Consider the following 23,016-nt stretch of genomic DNA (forward strand, 5'->3'; position numbering starts at 1 on the left):
AATAGTCGGGTACATAAGATTCACGATTACACTTTGTTTTCTCTCTGTTTCTCTCTTGAACGTGTTCTTGGCTTATAGAGTCACACAAAAACGTCTCTCACACTTTACAAGGCTAAAATAACACTATATATACCTAGACCTAATAACAAAGGCCCAACCCAAAACCCAAAGAAGACAACATTAAGCCTAACCGAAATCACATGTGATTTCAGTCCAAACAACACCAAAACATGGTGTTTTCGGTCATAGACCGAGAAATCTAATAGCTTATGAAAAGCAAAGTATAAACCATAATTTATGACCTAACATGAGGAACTGGGTATGAGTTTGCACTTCAGTAGTACTTATCATCCGCAGAACGACGGCCAGAGTGAGTGAACGATACAGACCATTGAGGATATGTTGCAGGCCTGTGTTATCGATTTCAGTGGGAGCTGGGACTCCTACTTGCCTCTTGCAGAGTTTTCCTACAACAACAATTATCATTCCAGCATTGGTGCTCCGCCTTTCAAGCTCTTGTATGGACGGAGATGTCGTACCCCAGTTTTTTGGGTCGAGGTTGGTCACAGGGTTATGGGGAGGACTGAGGTGGTCCTTCAGACCGCAGAGCTTATTCAGCAGATCCGCTAGAGACTGTGGACCGCTCAGAGTTGGCAGAAGAGCTATGCCGACCGGCGCCGATCCGAGTTGGAGTTTTAGGTCGGCGATATGGTATTACTGAAGTTCTCACCTTGGAAAGGTGTGATATGCTTCTGGAAGAGGGGGAAGTTGGGTCCCCAGTTTATTGGGCCTTTTGGGTAATTACTAGGGTTGGCAAGGTTGCTTACAGATTGGACCTTCTTGAGGAGCTCAGTCAGATTCACAATATTTTCCATGTTTTGCAGCTGCGAAAGTGCGTATTGGATGAGGATGCAGTGGTTTCCTTGGATGATATTTAGGTCGATGAGCGCCTGATGAAGGTTTTACGCAACAAGGAAATACCTTTGGTAAAGGTACAGTGGCAACACCTGAGGGGCTCCGAGTGGACCTGGGAGCTGGAGGCAGAGATGTGGGAGCATTATCCTGAGTTGTTCACTACAGTAGACTTCGAGGACGAAGTCTAAATTAAGTGGGGGAGAATTGTAACATCATGATCTCAAGGTAATCCTATTTCCAGTCCTTTAATTTAATTATATTACTACTTGTCTTAAAGTTCAAGAGTTATAAGCATAAGGGCCTTAATGGAATTATGGTAATTATGGCTTCGGAGTACGCCATTCATACGAGGTGTATGCTAAGCATACTAGGGCGCACCCTAGTACGCTGTGTGTATATCTTGGTATGCTGGGCATACTTCCTAAAAGTGGAAATCCTAAGTTTTAGGGTTTGACAAGTATTTAAACATCCTTAAGTCTCATTCCTTCCCTACTTTTCAGCCTCCATTAGAAGAAGTCGAGCCCCCTTGCAACCTAGCCTCTCTTGAGCCCTTAGAAGGTTGAGTGTGAGTTTGTGTGTGCTCCATAAGAATAAAAGGTGGTGATAAAGCTTGGAAGATTGAAGCAAGGCTTGGATCTGGAAGTTTTGCTCCTTTCTCCATCATCTCAAGGTATAAAGTTTATACCTTGATGACTTGTTTGCTAGATACCATTTTTGGTGTTTTATGTTAGTTTTTGGTCCCAAAAGTCCCATATTGAGCATGTCATGTTCTGGATGATTTGAGTTGTCCTTTCAGACCCTAGGAGGGGTCCTTAGTCATAAAAATGAAGTCCCTTTGGTTAGTTTTGCTCCATGCATCTTGTAGAAGGTCTTAATGGATTAAGACCTTGTGTTAAGCACTTTGTGGGCTTGTAAAGTCATAACGTTGGAAACTTTATGACTCAAGGGTGCATTTGGACCGTAGATATGAAGTATGGGCTTAAGTGCTTAAGCCATTAAGCACTAAATGGAAATTGAAGGTTGCGAGGGTACGTCCTGCATAAATGGGAGTACGCCTGCATACTCGATCAACCACCCCGATGGGGGTCTTCTACGAGGATTGGTGTACGCTATGCGTACCTCCGGAGTACGCCCCGATTACTCGCATGGGTCAGCCTTGTTGAGTTGACTCGGTTGATTTGGTGGGTTTGACTAGTTGACTTTGACTTTGATTTTGACCAAGTTTGACCTTGAGGGCATTTTGGGTATTTTTGGATTTTGATGGAATCGATCACTTGGTGGAATTAGGTATCGGTTAGAGAGCTGAGATTCAGAGTCGGGCCTCATTAGTTCTGTTCAGTTTGCGAGGTGAGTTTTCATCATTGTATTTACGGGTTGAAGGCACCAAGGCTGGCCCAGTGCTTTGATAACCTGATATTTATTGATATGCTGAGTATAGAATTGATATGCATGCTAGTTTTGATATGCTAGTCTGGTAGATCAGTAGGAATACATGTGATTTTGTCTGTATGATTATCTGTATATGTTAGTATTTGTTATATGTCTACATATTGTGTGGGTTGGGTTGAGGTTGTACTGCTACGTGCGATAGCCAACTAACCCTGGAGCAATCCCGATATGAGATGAGGGCCAGGTAGGGAATGTCGGACTCATACCGAGGGCTCATGAGCATTCGAGATATGAGCTGAGGGCCGGGTAGGGCATGCCAGACTCGTACTGAGGGCTTGGTGGTATTCAATCCGAGGACTGATCTGGTCGAGGAGATGGCCAGACATAAGCTATGGGCTCTGAGGGCAAGCCAGACTTATGCTTTGGGCTCAGGGGTAATCCAGTCTTTTAGCTGTGTACCCATTGCATGCTGTTATTTTATATGTCCTATTTTCTGTCTGTTGGTACTTTGGGGGAGCTCACTAAGCTTTGGGCTTATAGTTTTGGGTTATGTTTCAAGTACCTCAGATGACCGTGGGAAGGCGAAGGCGTGATCGTGCACCTCCTCGTGTTTTGATTTATGATTTTGGGAAAACTCCGATATTAAATATGTTTTGGAAACTAAATTGTAAACAATGATGATTTGTGGATTGGTTTTAAAAGTTTAAATTTTGATGAATTTTGTGGATGTTACAGCTTCGTAAGTTACGGTAGTTTGTCTAGCAGCGCATGAATTCTTGATCGACCCTTCTAATTTCCTTAAACCCCTAAGGTTATGAAACTTGAAGCCCAACTCAAGATAGTATGTATGTCTGTAAGCTTTGTGCGAGACCTAGAGAAGAAATCAAGAAGAAGAGTGTGAAAAAAGGGGAGGTCGAGTAAAGGGAAGAGATCGCCAGGAGAGAGGGAACCGCCAAAGTTTTACTTCATAAGAAGGAGGGAGGTGACATCAGAGTTGTGTTAGTGTATGTCTCATTATTTGCATTGTAAGTTGCTCATTTTCTTTTCTTTCATATTGTCGAGAACCAATGAAAAGCTACCACTATCACCATTGTCGTAGCCATTTATGGCCACCACACACCACAGTTGTTGTAACATCGCAAGAATACAGATGAAAATTTTGTTTTTAAATTCATTTAAAACATACGACGCTCATATCAAATCAGTCAAAAGTGTATCATAGCAACATATTATCATAGTACAAATTCCCAAAATCTCAAAATGCAGAAATCAGACGGTGATGCGGTGCGAACAAGTCGGGACCTTCGCCTTCGAACTAGAAGTACCTGAAACATAAAATGAAAGCTGTAAGCACAAACCTTAGTGAGTTCCCCCAAACTACCCCATACCATACAAACATACAACCAAGCATATCTAGGTGCTTGCAATCCCCTTCGTTCTATTTCAACCGGATATCGGGTCTATTTCACCCCTACCACTACCATATAATATCATAGCAAAGAATCATATAGTCATCAAGCAAACACATGCATAAATGACAATTGTCACGAAGTCAACCATCATACTACCACATAAAATAGTGGGCCGACATTGGTGCCTTCGACCCATAGATACAGTGAAGAAAGCTCACCTGGTACTGAAGATAGCTAAATCTCGCCCCCGAACTGCCAGAACTGGACTCGGCCTAATAACACAATAATAAACCCTAATTAATAATTAAGGTCCATTACTTAAATCGCGCGTCCAAGACCCACAACTAAACCCCTTAAGGGAAAAAGACCATTTTTCCCTCCCATGGTTCAAAACGCTAAGTCCTGACCAAAAGTCCAAAACTCAATAAAAGTGATCTGCCCAGCGCGTACTCTGGGCGTACTCTCTTCCAACGCGGGGTGTACTTGGAAAATAAGCAGGATCGGGGTCTCACCTGGCTATGCTGGGCGTAGCCAGCAGTACGTGGGGCGTACTCCGTATACCAAGATGGTCTTAATCATTAAGACATGCATCCAAACAAATATCTGACCTTCTTAGAACGTCTTAATCGATAAAGTCTAAAACTTTATGCCTTTAAATGGCTGAAAATGGCTTGAACCTTAAAACTCTAACTTAATCCACACTCATCACCACCAAACTCTTGCACGGCTAGAAAAGGACCATCAAGCAACCATTTTTATGAATCTACAAGACCTAACATGCATTAAAAAGACAACTAATATGCTATGGAGTGTCCCAAACTCATAAAGGTCCAAAATTTGGGACAAAAAGCTCATAAAACCTAACTATGGAGATCAAAAAGGAAACACATCAGGGTATAGCCTTTATACCTGTAACACCGTAAATTTTCAAACAAAATTTTTCATTTTTAAAATCACATAATTCTCAGAACACATTTCATAAACATCCCAATTATTTAATTAAGAAAACGCAACTCCATAATTGTTTGATTAATAAACCAGGATCCTCAAAACATAACTCTTTCTCTTGTGTGTACAATCAAGTCGGCGCCTTACCGCGATCCTGAGAAGAACCTAAAACACATATCACATAACACGGTAAGCACGAAGCTTAGTGAGTTCCCCAAAATACCACACATATCTCATTAGCCTCTCATGGCTATACTCAGATAAGACCCTCCGGTCAATGTGTCTCAGTGGGACCCTCCGGTCCTACAACTCGGGTGGACCCTTCGGTCCTAACTCAGTAAGCTCAGAATAATACAAAACATAAATCACAAAGACATAATGAAGGATATCACAATACACAAGTAAGCAGATAAGGCACCTCAGTCACACAAAGATACCACTCATGGTAAGTATAGTGAGAAGACTCACCTCGTAAACACGCAAGTAAATAATCTCGCACACGAATCTCGAATTGGCCTCCGCCTAACACATAAGATAATTATCTCTAATTAAATCACAACTCTAAATAAACTCATACTAGCCCCTCTCTAACTCTTGGGAAGGGTAAAAGACCATTCTACCCCTCCATGGTCTCTATTACTCACATTTGGTCAAAACCTCAAAAGTCAACAGAAGTCAAACTCGAGTCAACAGTCCATGATGACCCAACTCGTCGAGTGCATCAAAGCAACTCGTCGAGTCCCCTCGTTTCCTCAGAAGCCTCATGAAAACCAACTAAAATCGTCAAGTTGACCCGTCAACTCGCCGAGTTACAACATGCTCAGACTCATCGGGTTAAACCCTAACCGACTCGTCTAGTCGGCTCATCGACTCGTCGAGTCCCTTAAGTCAAAATTCTCATTTAGACGTTTTAAGGCAGAAATGCTACTCCATACTCTGGATCTGACCTCCTAAGGCTCGAATACCACGTAAAGCTTGCAGCTTTACGTTCATGCGTGGCATATTGGCTCAATAATGCCAATACAAGCTCTTACAAGGTTTTGGTGCTCAAAAATTTGACTCTAGCTCCCAAAAGCTTGGGTCTTTGGGCTCACAAGACCTCCTACAGTCCATATTTGAGGTTTCAACCTCAAGATATGCTCAAGGGACTCAATAAAACAAGGTGGATGGGAGAAAACCCTAAAAGCTCCCCAAAACCAAGATATACACAAAGAATGATCAAGTTAGCATCTTTTTACCTCCCACAAAAGCTAACCACTGAAGAATCTCTGGATCCAAACGTCCCTTTCTGGTCCAAGCCAAGATGCTCTCCAAATCTTCTTCCAAATTTGCACAAGAACACCCAAATTAGACTCTTTCTCTCTCACAATGGATGGAAATGATCTAGGGTTTCTCATGGGGCTCTCTGGAGATAAGGGAGGCGGAAATGAGGGCTTAAAGTCCTTTAAATAGGTCACAACCTCGGAGATTTAGGGTTTCATCTCACAGTGCCAACTCGGCGAGTCGGCTCCCTGACTCGTCGAGTCGGTCTTTAAACCCCACGTGCTCAATCCAACTCTACTCGACGAGTCGAACACCCAACTCGTCGAGTCACTCATTAATAAATAAAGTACCTGGGAGTCGGGATGTTACAATTCTCCCCCACCAGAATCAGACTTCGCCCTCGAAGTCATGCTCCGGAAATAACTCGGGATATTGCTCTCGCATCTCGGACTCCGGCTCCCAGTTCCACTCGGACCCCTTCCGATGTTACTACTGAACCTGAACCAGGGGCACATCTTTGTTCCTCATAACCTTCACTTTCCGATCCAAGATCGGAATTGGTCTCTCAATATAATCAAGGCTACCATCAGTATGAATATCCTCCAACGGCATCACTATCGTCTCGTGCCATACATAAAATCTTTTTCCCAAGACACCCAACCCATACAGGAACTCCCCATTCTGCCACAGGACGGATCCCCCCGCCATTGCGGTTCCAGTTCTGACTCTTTAGAACCTATAACTCTAGCAGTATGACTCCCTGCACGACCGCCCATGCAAGATATCATCATGTCATTCGCTCATCGAATCAACGATCTCAAAATTATACCTCCAGATCTAATTATCTCGATGCGACTGATGAAATCAGATCGTTGACCATAACAACTGGTGAACACTCATACCTGACATATCAGTCGATCCAGATCGTACTCCAAAGGAACGAAAGGGTCACATCTCACCAGAGACCCATCAACTGCACTCCTATCAGGACCCATCTGAACAAAACGAACCCTAATACTCTGTCCCCAACACAAGAAAATGATTGTGCCCGCTTAGAAGTATCCTCGGACCTCTATGAGCATAATCCCTAACTCCCTCTCACATATCCCTTCCAACACTAAGCACCAGGTCGTCTCCTGACCTGGCAGTCGAACCCCCCAAAAGTTACCTATTGCACTCCCAATAAAACGACCTTACAGGCTTCCTTCTCATAACAACTATCTCGGCCCATCGTGACACACAAGTCACGAAGTTCGCTTTACCTCAAGCGAATACTACAACCCCACTTGAAGTCGTCTCACCTCCGACCTATATCGTCTACTACTCCCTAGTTCCATGTGTCTCTCCAATTCCTTTCGATTACGATAATCCCTCCTCAACCTGGGATATAACGATTCCCGACCGTCACGGAGACCCCACGCTCGCTCCTGGTCCGGCGACCAGGTTCCCGAAGACTCAAGTGGTAAGGCTACCCAAGCCTAAGAACTCCTCTGCGTCATACTCTGACTAGTGAATACTATAGCTCCCCGTAGAACAATATTCTCTCGTATCGACTACTAAGTGCTATGGTTCCCCCCGTAGTCTTAAGACGCTCCTTTATTGACTGATGAATGCTACGGCTCCCCGCAGACTTACGACACCCTCTCACTGACTCGTGAATGCTACGGCTCCCCACAGTATCACAACACTCTCTCGCTAACCAGTGAATACTACGGCTCCCCGCAGCACCACGACACTCTCTCGCTGACTAGTGAGTACTGTGGCTCCCCGCAGTATCACGACACTCTCCCACTATCCAGTGAATACTACGACTCCCCGCAGTATCACGACACTCTATCGCTGGCTAGCGAATACTACGGCTCCCCGCAGTACCACGATACCCTCTCCTACTGACTCATGGATGCTACGGCTCCCCGTAGTCTTACAAAACTCTCTCGCTCACTGGCTCACCCTGGGCTCACTCCATGGTTTTTCCTGATAATCCCAAGCGATTAATCCCATTCTGATCCACTTGCTCTCTTATTATGTAGGCTCCCATTTTGTCGATTGGATCGGTGCGGAATATATTACCAAGAAGATAATCGTAAGAACATGATGAACAAGATATGTGAGTAAAACTGTAGTAGATAGATAGAGAGATATAAAATATTACAAGAACACTCATGGGTTGGGAGAGATAACTCTCCCATGGTGGGAGAGATCCCACCACACTCTCTCTAAACTACAAAGTCTACATAGTGCACACTTACTTAACAAATGACCATCACCTCCACTATATATACTAGTGGAGGGAATATGTTTTTCATACAAGGGAATATTCTAAACTAATAAACACTCAACATTGTAGATAATTTTCATGCTCCAACAATCTCCCCCTAAATGCTCGGAAATGGTGAGGGTAAAGCAGTGATAAAAGGCAAAACATCCGACAGGCAGGTCCGGTGGGTCTGGTGCTGAAGTGTCTCCGAAAAGATGAAGCTGTCGTGATCTCGGAAACTGGCAATGGAATCTCTAGCATCAAAGAACAAACAGAGAAACCCCAATATCTGAATAAAAGTATCAAATTCCAATCTTCGAATGTGATCAGTCCCCAACAACTAATCATGTTCACAGTCTCCCCCTCGACTGTTGAACCGAAGAGCACAATCTCGAATCACACAACGTCTTCAATATTCCGAAATCGAATGATAATGCACCAAATAATCTCTGAAGAATAACCTGCTGAAAATGTGAAGCATCCAAAAATAAAGTCCAAATGATAAATAATGTGAATCCGAAGACATGGTCTAGCAATGCCAAAAATTTGATCGTAAGATCAAAAATAAGTGTCACGCCGCATCGCTAAAATAATCATCGTCTTCAAAATATCGCAAATCCAAACTCGAGCAATCATAAGATCTGAACCAGATGCAAACACAAATGAGACATCCCAAAGTATAGAGTCTGAAGATAAATAATCATAATCCGAAGAACATCTAGTATTGCCAAAAATTTGATATGTGAAGACCAAAAATCAGTGCCACATCACACTACTAAATGAATCTTCGTCTTTAAATATCTCTAACGTCACAACTCCAATAATAAACCAAAATGGATGCTCATGATTCTCTGCCTATTTTTGATCGACCATGCAATAAAGATAAAAAATAATCATGAATCCGGGAAAGAAAATACGTCGGATATGATGGAGCATCGCACGCTCCCCCTTGATGTCAGCATCTACCCGTAAAAATGAGGATATTATTTTTCGGTCATGGATAGACTTGGTGATGTACTGCTGAACTGAACAAACACTGTAGAATATATATGATAAACCCGCTGCTGAAAAATCATAATGCTGAACCGAAGTAATGCCGAAAACTGAAATGCAAACCCGAACTCCCAAATAATGGTACGAAACCATATATAAACAGTCCGAAGGGAGTAGAAATGCGAGTAGCTCGGTAGTAGTGAGACACAAAAATAATAATCTCTGAACCAGTTGTGTCTTCACTCATAATCAGCAAGAAGAATGAAGCCTTGAACCATAAGGATAAAATTGGTGTTAAAAAAATAATTGGTTTTAATAATAAAAATTGGTATTAAAAAAAATAATGGGTTTAAAAAAAATAATGGGTGTTAAATAAAATTAATTGGTTTAAAAAAAATAAATTGGTTATAAAAAAAACTTAAAAAGAAATGAGTTAGGAGGTGGATCCATAATGAAAATGGATTAACTTAGGAAAGTGGGTTAAGCTGAAAAATGTAAGGAGTGGAAAATGTTAGGATTGAAAAAAAGGTTAGGAATGGAAATTCCGGAGCGAAAATGAAAAATAGGGTCGGGAATCAAAAAAAAGAGGTTAAGGTCCGAAATGGGATTTAAAACCAAAGGTCCGAAAAAAAAAAATTTTGGTCCGGAATTTTTGAGTCCGGAATGGAAGGGTTCCGAAGTAAAAAAAAACGTCCAGATTTTTTTTATTCCGGAACGGTTGCTGGGTAAAATGGGTTTCAAAAAGAATTCTGAAATGGGTCTTTAGAAGGAAAGGTCCGGAATAAAAAAGTTTCTGAGTTCTAAATTGGTTCCGGAATGGTTGGTTTTAAAATAAAGGGTGCGAAATGGGTTGATTTCCGAAGTGGATTTTAAAAAAAAATAGGTCCGAAGTGGATGTGTTTGGATGTGTTGGTTCAAAGGAACTGTCAAGAGCAAGAGGACCTCCGAAGAGTTCCCGTATGGTCTAAGCAACATTAGATTCATATCCTTGAAGTTCATCAAAAAGTTGATAAAGCTTTAACTTTTTCAAAGAACCATTACTTTGGAGACAAGATTTCACATTTCCCCATCCTTTACCGAGACTGTTTATGAATTTGAGATTATACTCCAAGGGAGTTCGAACAATCCCATGAGCAGTCATGTTGTTGACTACGATTCGATAACGGTTAGAGGCTGAGGCTACTGATTCACCAGGAGTGGTAGTGAAGGTGTCAAAATCATTGACAACTGAGGTGAGACGCTTGTCTTTCATATTTTCCGAACCTTCAATCAGATCTTGAAGAGTGTCCCAAATCTCTTTTGCTGATTTGCACAATTTAATGTGCTCAAAGAGTGAAGGAGGAACACCAAACACCATTTCTGAGAAAGCAACTTGATCAGCATGCAACTTCTCAATATCATCTGCAGTTAGAGGAGCTGGACGAGTTTCATCTTCACGCATAAGCTGAGCAGCATCATCTCTCACAACCGTTCTTACAGGAACATGAGTACCTTCTTTGACGGATCTCGAAATCTCTTCACCTTTCTCTTTAGCTAGTAAAAATCTTTCCATTCTAACTTTCCAGTGATCATATTCTTCCACAACTAGCAATGGGGCACGTATAGGGCCACCCACACTATTTGCGATTTGCATTGAAATCATTTGTTGAGGATTAGAAGCAGCCATTGAAGTTAACATATCTTTAAGCAAAAGTGGTATATAGAAGAACTTTTATCCTTAGCACAAAAATGGTTGAAGTACCAAGGTAATTTCAAACCAACTATAATCTGATCTTATGGATTCAAAGGACAACTATTCAAGCTCTGATACCAATTGTGAGAACAAGATAGATCTGATGCGCAGAGACAAGGTTTGAAAACTCAAACCTTGAGTAAATGCTTAAGATCAATGTCTGCTTGCTAATGAATGTTCTAGTCAAGCCTGGATAGACCAGTCAAGTCTGAGTTAATGCATTCAACAAATAATCAAGCCATAAACGAAGAATGAGAATAAAGATCAAAGTAAAGTTAATAAATGAGGAACAAGAAGAATGTTTGAAAGGGAATTGAAGTAACTTAGTAAATGCCAAAATGAGTGAAAGATCCGTCGTCTAACTTTGCATTGAAAGCTCCTATAAATAGGAGTGTGTGAAACATGGTACAAACTGGTAAACATACATAGGACCAGACAAAAGGAATGATTCTTACATACTGATTGTCCAAGTTGACAAACATACTAAGTCCTATGAAATGATTCTTACATACTGATTATCCAAGTTGACAAACATACTAAACATACATTAGAGCATGCTGACTGGATTACAGCCATGCAAGAAGAACTGGTAGAATTTGATAAAAATGAAGTGTGGACTCTCGTGCCTCCTCCTCAGAATCATCCCATTGTCGGTACGAGATGGGTATTTCGCAACAAGCTAGACAACGCAGGAGTTATTATTCGAAATAAAGCTAGATTGGTGGCAAAAGGATTAACATATATTGAATGGCTCGACTACGATGATACCTTTGCTCCTATTGCTCGTCTTGAAGCCATCAGAATCTTTCTAGCTTATGCTGCTCACAAAGGCTTCAAAGTTTACCAAATGGATGTTAAGAGTGCTTTTGTTAACGGTGAACTTGACTCTGAAGTATATCTTCAACAGCCCCCGGTTTTGTTAACCTCTCTTTTCCGAACTACTGTTACAAATTCCGGAAGGCAGTTTATGGCCTCAAGTAAGCTCCTCACGCATGGTACGAGACCCTCACTGACTTTCTCAAGCGCTCTGGTTTCCAAAGAGGTATTCTAGATCTCATCATCAAGTCAACACTACACTGAGTTCACTAACTCATGCTCCGCAGTCCAACATAGATAGGTGCTCACACCCACCCAACTTATGCACCACCACTCATGATGTAAGTTCTCGTAGGAAAGACACTTTTCTCAGCATAGATACACCCTGAGACAGTCCCACTCCGGCGACAGTTAACTGATGGGTTCCCACTGGAACATAAGTCACTCGATACTCCACTTGCCATCTTACAAATCGTGTCTCAACATGACCAAAAATTAGGACATCATACTCGGGTGCCTCGGTACACCATCACAGCATATCATGATGTCTTGCCTTAACCACTGATCTTCCGCTCACACAACTCGAAACCTCGAAATACTCCAATCTCACAAATTGAAACACGGAGGAATCGCCAATAACTGAAACACGTTGACGAAAATTCGAAGCTCGATCCTCTACTATTTACCACCCATACGAAACTACTCATACCGACTCTGAAACCGGTTGACAAATCAATTGCTGCCCCTCCTGGAGTATAGATCACAATCTATACCTTTACCCGTAAATCTCAGCTATTGCACCCTGGCCTCAGCGACCCAACCGCCTCGAACTCAACGTTTGCAAACCCGAAAAATCCCTGGCCACAATAAATTCTCTGACCAACGACGACCTGCTGTGGATTCACTCATCCTATCTTAAGTACATACACATACATCATCTCGCCTTGCACCTCGCCTCATCCACCAATAACCCAGGTCTCATGTGTCCACACCGCAGATCTCCATAACCAGTTCTCTAACCGCACTTGAACGGATCGCTGATCCTCTCAATAGAATACCCAGTTCTCCCCCACTCAGGGTTCGAACCATCACCAATTGCCATACCAACAATCTACTCCATAGGCTGTTTCCACCAGGTACATCAGACTCGACTCTTGGAATCGTACCACGTAACACTCGATGATCTTCCCGATAAAGACCAAGCAACTCCAAATATCCCGAATCTCTGATGAAATCCTCAGAATCCTCCCCACGTGACTGCCTCTAATCATCCCGAAATCTCATACCGACATACCGCCAGATATCCCAACTGTCCCGAATTAGCCATGACTCTCAATATGAATGAAATGCACAATCACACACCACGTCTCCGGCCCCTCAACGAACATTCCATCGTGTGGATCATCATAGAAGCAAGAGACCTCACTCTCACAGTCGATACACAACGTAGGCAACGAGGGCCGCAACCCCGGTATACTCCTCTTGATCGCCTGAATCTACTGCTAAAAAGTATGCCTTACTCAACTAAGGCAACTTCTTGTCCTCATCCATCTCAGTCCCCGCCAATGACTCTTTCACGGCATAAGAAATACCTCGCATCAACACATCCCAATTACTCTGGTGAAAACATCTCAGCTATATGATACCCCAGAGAATTACCTCCAAACTCTGGAATCGGGAGCTCGTTATCTCGTTCGCTCCACACGAGAAGCAGAAATAGTGTAATCTTCGTCACAGGATGTGACATCTCAACCATCGGTCGATCACTCAACCCAAACTGCAATCCTTCTCCGCGTATCACCTCCACTTTTCCTCAAGTCCTGTGACTCCAACTGGCAGCCCACCAGTCAACTCCTCAGGATCTAAACTCAATCCACTCACAAGGTACACTCTGTCGAAGCTCAACTGACATGGCCCCCCTGGCCCCACAGTTTACCATATCCATTCCCGGTCTGAACACCCATCGTCGGATAACTGGTAAAAAATGGCAACACACTCTGGTATGAATCATGGTACCCGAACCATGTTATCTCCCTACTACATGCTATTTAGAACCTCTGGAATCCTCCCTGTTTCGAGTATGGGTCCTCTGCTTTCAGTAGTACGGGCCCATACTACCTGCCACATCTACCCATACTTTTCACACGGATCGTCCCAGGTTTCCTAAATAGCTGCTCAACCTCTTCGATCACCAATCCCGTTGTACATGGTCGCTCTGTAGCGAATACTCTCCTCTACTAGTGTGCTCATCTGACTAAGGTATCTTCCTAGGCTCTTCCTAGGTTCTCACGCTTCTCTGCCATCAGCTTCTGAAGAACTCCTCATGATGCCAGCCATCTACCTCCTAAATATCGTCATATTCACTTAGTAGCTGTCTCCCATCATCAAGAGTTCCACAAAGCACAAAACAAGCAGCATTCGGGCATCGAATCACCCTCACTAACACATCAAACCCCTTTAGCACACAACTCCACTCGCTCTATTCGCGACTCAAAAGGCATTGCCGAACTCAGGCAACCCTACCTCTCGTGGGTATCTCACTACTCTCTCAGTAGATTCCTCAAATGCACATCTAGGTATCTCTCCTAGATTACTCCACTACTCAAAGCTCTCTCTAAAAGATTCCTGCTAGATACTCCTACTCAGCACATACTCAAGGCACATAACAGATAGCAACAACTCCTAGGCTAAGGCATCACAAATCAGGCAACTCTAGCCCTAAAATATGAAATACCTAGCATATCCTCTAGCATGCATCACTAATATCTCGTAAATATATCATATCACAATTAAGTAAGGGTATTTTGGGAAATCACCGTTCGGGCTCTGGCAGATTGTACACACTGCTCCAACTCGTTTTCCCTTAAAACTCTTTCTCATTTTAGAAAAATCATTTTTTTTGAAAATTCTTCTCAAATCCTCAGTTTGAGTTCAGACACACCCGAAGGTACATCCGAATCCCTCAAACCAAGGTTCTGATATCAACTTGTAACACCGTAAATTTTCAAACAAATTATTTCATTTTTAAAATCACATTATTCTCAGAACACATTTCACAAAAAATCCTAATTATTTAATTAACAAAACATAACTCCATAATTGTTTGATTAATAAACCAGGATCCTCAAAACATAACTCTTTCTCTTGTGTGTACAATCAAGCCAGCGCCTTCCCGCGATCCTGAGAAGAACCTGAAACACATATCACATAACACGGTAAGCACAAAGCTTAGTGAGTTCCCCAAAATACCAAACATATCTCATTAGGCTCTCATGGCTATACTCAGATAAGACCCTCCGGTCAATGTGTCTCAGTGGGACCCTCCGGTCCCACAACTCGGGTGGACCCTCCGGTCCTAACTCAGTAAGCTCAGAATAATACACAACATAAATCACAAAGACATAATTAAGGATATCACAATACAAAAGTAAGCACATAAGGCACCTTGGTCACACAAAGATACCACTCATGGTAAGTATAGTGAGAAGACTCACCTCGTAAACACGCAAGTAAATAATCTCGCACACGAATCTCGAACTTGCCTCCGCCTAACACATAAGATAATTATCTCTAATTAAATCACAACTCTAAATAAACTCATACTAGCCCCTCTCTAACTCTTGGGAAGGGTAAAAGACCATTCTACCCCTCCATGGTCTCCATTACTCACATTTGGTCAAAACCTCAAAAGTCAACAGAAGTCAAACTCGAGTCAACAGTCCATGTTGACCCAACTCGTCGAGTGCATCAAAGCAACTGGTCGAGTCCCCTCGTTTCCTCAGAAGCCTCATGAAAACCATTCAGACTCGTCGACTCGTCGAATAACACATAAAGCTTGCAGCTTTACGTTCATGCATGGCATATTGGCTCAATAATGCCAATACAAGCTCTTACAAGGTTTTGGTGCTCAAAAGTTTGCCTCTAACTCCAAAAAGCTTGGGTCTTTAGGCTCACAAGACCTCCTACAGTCCAGATCTGAGGTTTCAACCTCAAGATATGCTCAAGGGACTCAATAACACAAGGTGGATGGGAGAAAATCGTAAAAGCTACCCCAAACCAAGATCTACACAAAGAATGATCAAGTTAGCATCTTTTTACCTCCAACAGAAGCTAACCACTGAAGAATCTCTGGATCCAAACGTCCCTCTCTGGTCCAAGCCAAGATACTCTCCAAATATTCTTCCAAAGTTGCACAAGAACACCCAAGTTAGACTCTTTCTCTCTCACAATGGATGAAACCGATCTAGGGTTTCTCATGGGGCTCTCTGGAGATAAATGTGACATCCCCTAATTTCTCGGCCAGAAAAGACCGATTTAATTTATGCTTTTTAAAATAAAATCGTAGAAATCTTTTTAAAAGATGTTGCAGAATTGGTCCCCAATACAAAACATGATAAAAGTTTGTCAAAACCTTTCTTTAAGAAATATATAATTTCATTTCATGTCAAAACCTCGGGATGTCATGTTCCGATACAGATCAAAAGCATAAACAAGACATTATAAGCCTTTCAACAGTTATTTACAACTACTGGCCTATAATCCAAAAATCTCTCATCGTCCACCGACTATGCTCGGGGTCCACTACATGTAACATAAAAAGCTGAGTGGGTCAGGCTTGGGAGCCTGGTGAGCATATAGGGTTTTCAACCCACAGTAATAATAAACTTATTAAGTTCACCAATCAACAATAACCCTGATTACCCGTTCCCGTTATCCTCACTTTACGTCCCTAAACACTTATCACAAGGGACCTAGCCTAAAGAATATCATTGGGATAGACACTACTGCTAAGGGGTTTCCTCAGCCATACATGTCCTAAAGGAAACCATGAGGGGGATGGAGTACAGCGAATGAACACCCAAGTTCATTAACACCTACAGGTCGCGGGCCTGCCAGCGTTCCCACTGGACTGTCTAGAAAGTCTGTGGTCGTCATCCAAACTCCGCTAGATGACTGGATCACAATCACATCGAGGCCTCTCATCACTTTTATTTCATCACACATCAACTATCTACCCATGTTTTACCCAACATATTTGTAGATAAAAATACATATACAGTTTAAAACTTGTATAAAACATCTATTCCATAGTCACCTCAATTAAACAATTAATATAATTACACGTAGCACGTATTTTATAGAAAATACTTCATATCTAGGTGTAAGATGAAGGTGACTATACACTCACATGATTTGATGATAATCGGGCATCAATTCGTTTCCTAAAACGTTCGTTTCTAATAAAACCGAGAGTTTTATTGAGAAACCGTGCTCTGCAAGGGTTGGGCTTCGAAACCAAAAAGATAAATTTTATGGGCTTCTCGGGCACTTTGTGGCGTATTCCGGGGGTTCTAATTGATATCGGGGCATTGGGGAATATTAAAATGAAGGAAATATGAAGAAAGGGGCTAAAAGTGGCAAAATTCCAAAAGTATCCGAGAAGGCTAGCAAGCCCTCTATTTATAGGGGGTCCGAAGTTGGCTTAGAAGAGAGGAGTCAGCATGCGAGGGCAGGTAGCATCTGGAGCGAAGGCCACGCGGCAGCAGCTGGGCGAGGATGCGCAGGTGGCTCGCACGTGGTCTGTGCATGCGAAGGCCTCGGTGTCGCCTCCTGATTGGACCGCGGTCTAGTTCGAGACTTCGGACGTGGCACTCCCTGCGAGACTCGGACACGCTACTGATGACTCACGAGATCAGACATGCGGACCCCTTCGGTTGGACCTCCCTTCGGTTGAATCACCAGCGAGCACGTGGCATGCATGCGAGATTCCTCGGATCTAATATTTTTTTTCTCGATTTTCGCGCCAAAACTTCTAAAATCCATAACTTTCACATACGACCTCCGTTTTTGACGTTCTTTATATGCACGTGTAGGTAAAATTACGCTCTATAACTTTCGTTTAGACTTCGTCGGCTAATTTTGAATTTAATTTTTATATTATTATTTTTAACAGACCGGGACAGGAAATTCGTTAAAAATTCATAACTTCTTCATCCGACGTCCGTTTTCGTATGTCTTTTTACCGTTGTGCTACTATTGACGATACCTTCGATTCTCGTTTACGTTGTGTCAGCTAAAAATCACTCGATCTAAAATTCGAGTTTTTAGCTGTCTACTGCTAAGCTGAAACTTCGAAAAATCATAACTTCCTCATACGAAGTCAGATTTGGGCGTTCTTTTTATACTTACTCTCGGTTTAACGAACACTACGACTTTCGTTTAGATCAATAAGGCCAAAAAGTAGTTTTATCAAAAACTCACTTTTTACGACATTCGGCACCGTTCCAATTTGTCGCGAAACTTCGACAGGTTATAACTTCTTCGTTATAACTCAGATTTCGGTATTCTTTATATATATATATATATATATATATATATATATATATATATATATATATATATATATATATATATATATATATATATATATATATATATATACGTAATCCTTGTCACGCCACTACAAGTTTCTTAATAGATATCGGCTTTATCTAATATTTATTTTTGACGCTCGTTTTTATTCTTAATTAATTAAACCCTAATAATTAAGCATAAAACACATAATTCACATAATATTCACATAATTCCTTTTCATTTCTTCAAAAGGAGTTACAAAGGTTAACCTAGACTATAACGTCAATATTAATGCGTAGCCTAGAAACACGGGCATTACAATAAGGGAGGCGAAAATGAGGGCTTAATGTCCTTTAAATAGGTCCCAACCCCAGAGATTTAGGGTTTCATCGCACAGTGCCAACTCGGCGAGTCGGCTCCATGACTCGTCGAGTCGATCTTTAAACCCCACGTGCTCAATCCAGCTCTACTCGACGAGTCGAACACCCAACTCGTCGAGTCACTCATTAATAAATACAGTACCTGGGAGTCGGGATGTTACAATACCTTCAAAAGATACACAAGGATGAGTAGTTTCCGGATCTATAAGCTTGTAAGCAACACCTCCTTCTTCAATGGTGTTCTTCTTCCACAAATAACCACCAAAAGTCACTAGCAAGCTCCAAGCTCTCACAAACAAGGCTTAAATTCAAGATTTTGGTTTTTGAGGGAAGGTAGCTGATAATGAATGTCTAAGGGAGGCATAAGGTGGTTTAAATATGGAAGAAAACCCTTAAAATTAGGGTTTTGAGGCTGAGCTAGTACGCCCGACTACCTCACATACGCCCAACATACTAGCAGGGCTTCCCCGATCAGATCATATGAGTACGCTGCGTGTACCCACATCTACACCCATCGTACGAGATGAAATGTGAAACTCAAATAAATGGGACAAAATGTGCAAACTCAAATAGGTTAAGGGCTAAAATGGAGATACCTGATAATTAGATGCTACAATTCTCCCCCACTTGAATCAGACTTCGTCCTCGAAGTCTGCTGCAGAAAATAACTCTAGGTAATGCTCCCTTGTTTCGTCCTCCGGCTCCCATGTCCATTCTGAACCATTGCGGTCCTGCCACTGCACCTTCACCAACTCAACAACCTTGTTCCTCAAGGTTTTCGTCTTCCTGTCGAGGATCGCTGTCGGTCTCTCAATGTAGTTCAGGCGGTCATTCACCTGAATGTCCTCAAATGGAACTATTGCGAAATCATCAACCAAACACTTCCGCAGCTGAGAGATATGAAAAGTGCTGTGAATCTTACTGAGTTCCTCCGGAAGATCCAATCGATACGCTACCCTGCCCACTCGGGCTACAACCTTGAAAGGACCAATATACCTGGGGTTCGGCTTTCCTCGCTTCCTGAATCGGATGACACCTTTACAAGGTGACACCTTCAGGAGAACCATATCCCCAACCTGAAACTCTAGGTCCGCACGGCGCTTGTCGGCATAGCTCTTCTTTCGACTCTGAGCTGTCTGAGGTCTACTCCGAACCTGCGAAATCAACTCGATTGTCTTGAGTATCACCTCGGTACTCCCCATGACCCGCTGACCGAACTCACCCCAACATATCGGGGTCCTTCATTTCCTCCCATAGAGCATCTCAAAAGGAGGTTGATCGATGCTGGCGTGATAACTATTGTTATATGAAAATTCCGCTAATGGAAGATACGTATCCCAACTACCACCGAAATCCAGAATACATGCCCGCTACATATCCTCCAATTTATGGGTGGTCCGCTCGCTCTAACCATCCGTCTGCGGGTGAAAGGCTGTGCTGAAATGCAAATGAGTACGCAACTCCTCATGGAACATCTTTTAAAACCTGTAAGTAAACCGAACATTCCAGTCTGAAATCACCGAAACCGGCACCCCATGCCGTGCCATAGCCTCCCTAATATAAATGTCAGCCAACTTCTCCGAAGAGATACTATCCTGAATCGGAATAAAATGTGAACTCTTGGTCAACCGATCCACGATGACCCAAATCGAATCAACTCTGCACGCTGTCAGAGCCAACTTCATAATGAAATCCATGGTAATCTCTTCCCATTTCCAAACAGGAATGTCTAACGGCTGCATCGTGTCGTGAGGCTGCTGATGTTCGACCTTGACTTTCCTGCAAGTCAAGCAACTCTCCACATACCAAGCTACATCCCTCTTCATACAGGGCCACCAATAATCAGGACGGAGATCTCTACATATCTTCGTCGCCCCGGGATGAATGGAGAATCTCGATTTATGCGTCTCCTTCATCAGAACCTGACGCACACCAACCTAATAAGAGAGCAACACCCTCCGATGAAGAGTTAATATGCCCCGACTATCATAATCTAAGGAAGCCACCTAACCGACTATGTGCTCACTCTTTCGGTGCTCTTCCTTCATAGCCTCGACCTGAGCCTCTCGAATCTGCTCCAAGAGTAGAGTAATCACTATCATCCTCATACAGATATCCCTGATCGGAGTCGCGGCCGCCTTGCGGCTGAGAGAATCGGCCACCATATTAGCCTTCCCCGAATGGTAAAGGATCTCACGATCATAATCCTTCACCACATTCAACCACCGTCGCTACCTCGTATTTAGATTCGACTGATCGATCAAGTACCTCAGGCTCTTGTGACCCGTGTAAATAGTACAACGGAACCCATGGAGGTAATGTCGCCAAATATTAAGGGCGAAAACCACAGCCCCGGGTCAAAATCATGCGTATGATAATTCGCCTCATGAGGCTTTAGCTGTCTCGAAGCATAAGCAATAATGCGACCTATTTTCATCAAAACCACACCCAAACCCGTGATCGACGCATCACAATAAACCACGAAATCCTCAATACCCTCTGGTAGGGTGAGAATCGGCGTCTCGTATAATCTCTGTCTCAGGGTGTCAAATGTTGCCTGCTGCCCAGGCCCCCAACGAAAAGTGGTAGTCTTCTTTGTCAATCGAGTTAGAGGAACCGCTATCTTGGAGAAATCCTGAATAAATCTTTGGTAATAACCTGCCAATCCAAGGAAACTCCGAATCTCAGATGGAGACCTCGGAACCTCCCACCTCATCATGGCCTCGACCTTGGCCGGATCGACCATAATATCATTTTGGTTGATAAAGTGCCCCATAAACTGCACCTCACGGAACCAGAACTCATACTTGGAGAACTTCGCATACAGTATCTCCCTCTTCAAGGTCTCTAATACCCCCCTCAATTGCTCCTCATGCAGCTCCTAGATCTTGGAATAGACCTGGATTTCATCGATGTATACAATCAAAGACTGATCCAACATCGGTCGTCACACACGGTTCATGAGGTCCATGAATGCGGATGGGCATTGGTGAGCCCAAAGGCCATCACCACGAACTCGTAATGACCATAACGAGTTTGTAAGGCCATCTTCTGCACATCTTCCTCCCTGACCCTCATATGATGATAACCCGAATGAAAATCAATCTTGGAAAACCAAGATGCACCCTGAAGCTGGTCAAACAAATCACCAACCATCGGGAGTGGATAACGGTTCTTCACCATTAGATTTTTCAGTTTCTGAAAGGTAATATACATATTATACGACCCATCCTTCTTCTTCACAAACCGGAGCGACGCTCCCCAAGGAGAACTACCCTGTCAAATGAACCCCTTGTTTATCAACTCCTGCAGCTATGTAGAAAATCCTGCATCTCTTGAGGAGCTAACCGATATGGTGCTTTGGCTATCGGAGCCGCACCAGGAACCAAGTCAATCCGGAACTCCACTTGCCTCTCCGGAGGAACTCAAGTAAAATCCTCCGGAAACACATTCAAGTACTCCCACACAATCGACACATCATCTACAGTCGCCTTACTCTTCTCCCGGGTCTCCATAACATAGGCGACATAAGCTGAACAACCCTGATGAAGGTAGCGCATGGCCTTAGCTGCTAAACATAGAACCGGCCCACACTGAGCGCCCTCTCCCTGGACCACCAACTCTCCCCCACTTGGGGTCCGAACACACACCATCTGATGCTCACAATCAATCACTGCCCCATTGAGGCTCATCCAATCCATCCCCACTATAACCTTGTTCCCGCACAATGGAATAGGAACTAGATCGATCAGATACTGCTCGTTGAACATCTCTCGAACACAATCCTGATGAACCCTCGATAATCCGACAGATCGATCATCTGCATTCTCAACCTTTAATGGAAAATCCAGCTCTCCCGGAGCTCCAATAAATCTCTTGCTGAGCGCAAAAGATACAAAAGATCGGGTAGCCCCTAAATCAAACAATATCAAATCAAAGATACCGTTCATAAGGAACGATCCTAAAACAAAACACACAAATATAAGCAAAGAAATCAACATAAATAAAGAGTTCAGGAGAAGACACATACCCTTCACCACATCCAGTGCAACACGTGCCTCCTTGGCTATCATCTGGAAAGCCCTGCTCCTCACAACAGGCACATCCGCCTTGCCCTGGCGGCCGTTGGTAATCTGGAGGGTCGCTGGAGGACGTCTTAGTACTGGTCCTCCTGATTCTAAACATGGGCAGTTGGCCCTCTTGTGGCCTCTCTGATTGCAATGGAGGCAAATCAGATCTAATGTTTGGGTTGTGATGATAGGAGTAGTGCAATCCTTGCTAAAGTGCCCTGTTTTGCCGCACTTATAGCAGCCCGAATCACCCGCTCTGCACACCCCATCATGCGACCTGCCGCATTTGCCACAACCGCTCTGGCCTTGCTGGCCCTTCGACCTAGAGTTGAAACCCTTGGGTTTCTTTGCTAAAACCCCAATCGTATGCCCAGGCTCTGCCTTCCTCTTCCCTATGTGTTCCAAATCAATCTCTCATTCCCCGCACCCTGGATATCATGTCATCCAGAGTCGGGCATGCAGAAAAACTAACAAACTCCCTGATGTC

General features: G+C 43.1%; 1 protein-coding gene across 1 annotated transcript; it reads right to left on the reverse strand.

Moving 5' to 3' along the window:
* Positions 1-21,884: 21,884 nt before the first annotated feature.
* On the reverse strand, positions 21,885-22,532 carry LOC145121494 (uncharacterized). The gene is made up of 2 exons (XM_079057231.1): positions 22,490-22,532; positions 21,885-22,420 (listed from the first exon to the last, which is right to left on the reverse strand). Exons 1-2 carry the CDS (start codon positions 22,530-22,532, stop codon positions 21,885-21,887), a joined length of 579 nt encoding a protein of 192 aa, XP_078913357.1.
* Positions 22,533-23,016: the final 484 nt, after the last annotated feature.

This window comes from Lactuca virosa, chromosome 6 (genome assembly GCF_052849685.1).
Source record: "Lactuca virosa cultivar CGN04683 chromosome 6, Lactuca_virosa_CGN04683_v6, whole genome shotgun sequence".
NCBI lineage: Eukaryota > Viridiplantae > Streptophyta > Magnoliopsida > Asterales > Asteraceae > Lactuca > Lactuca virosa.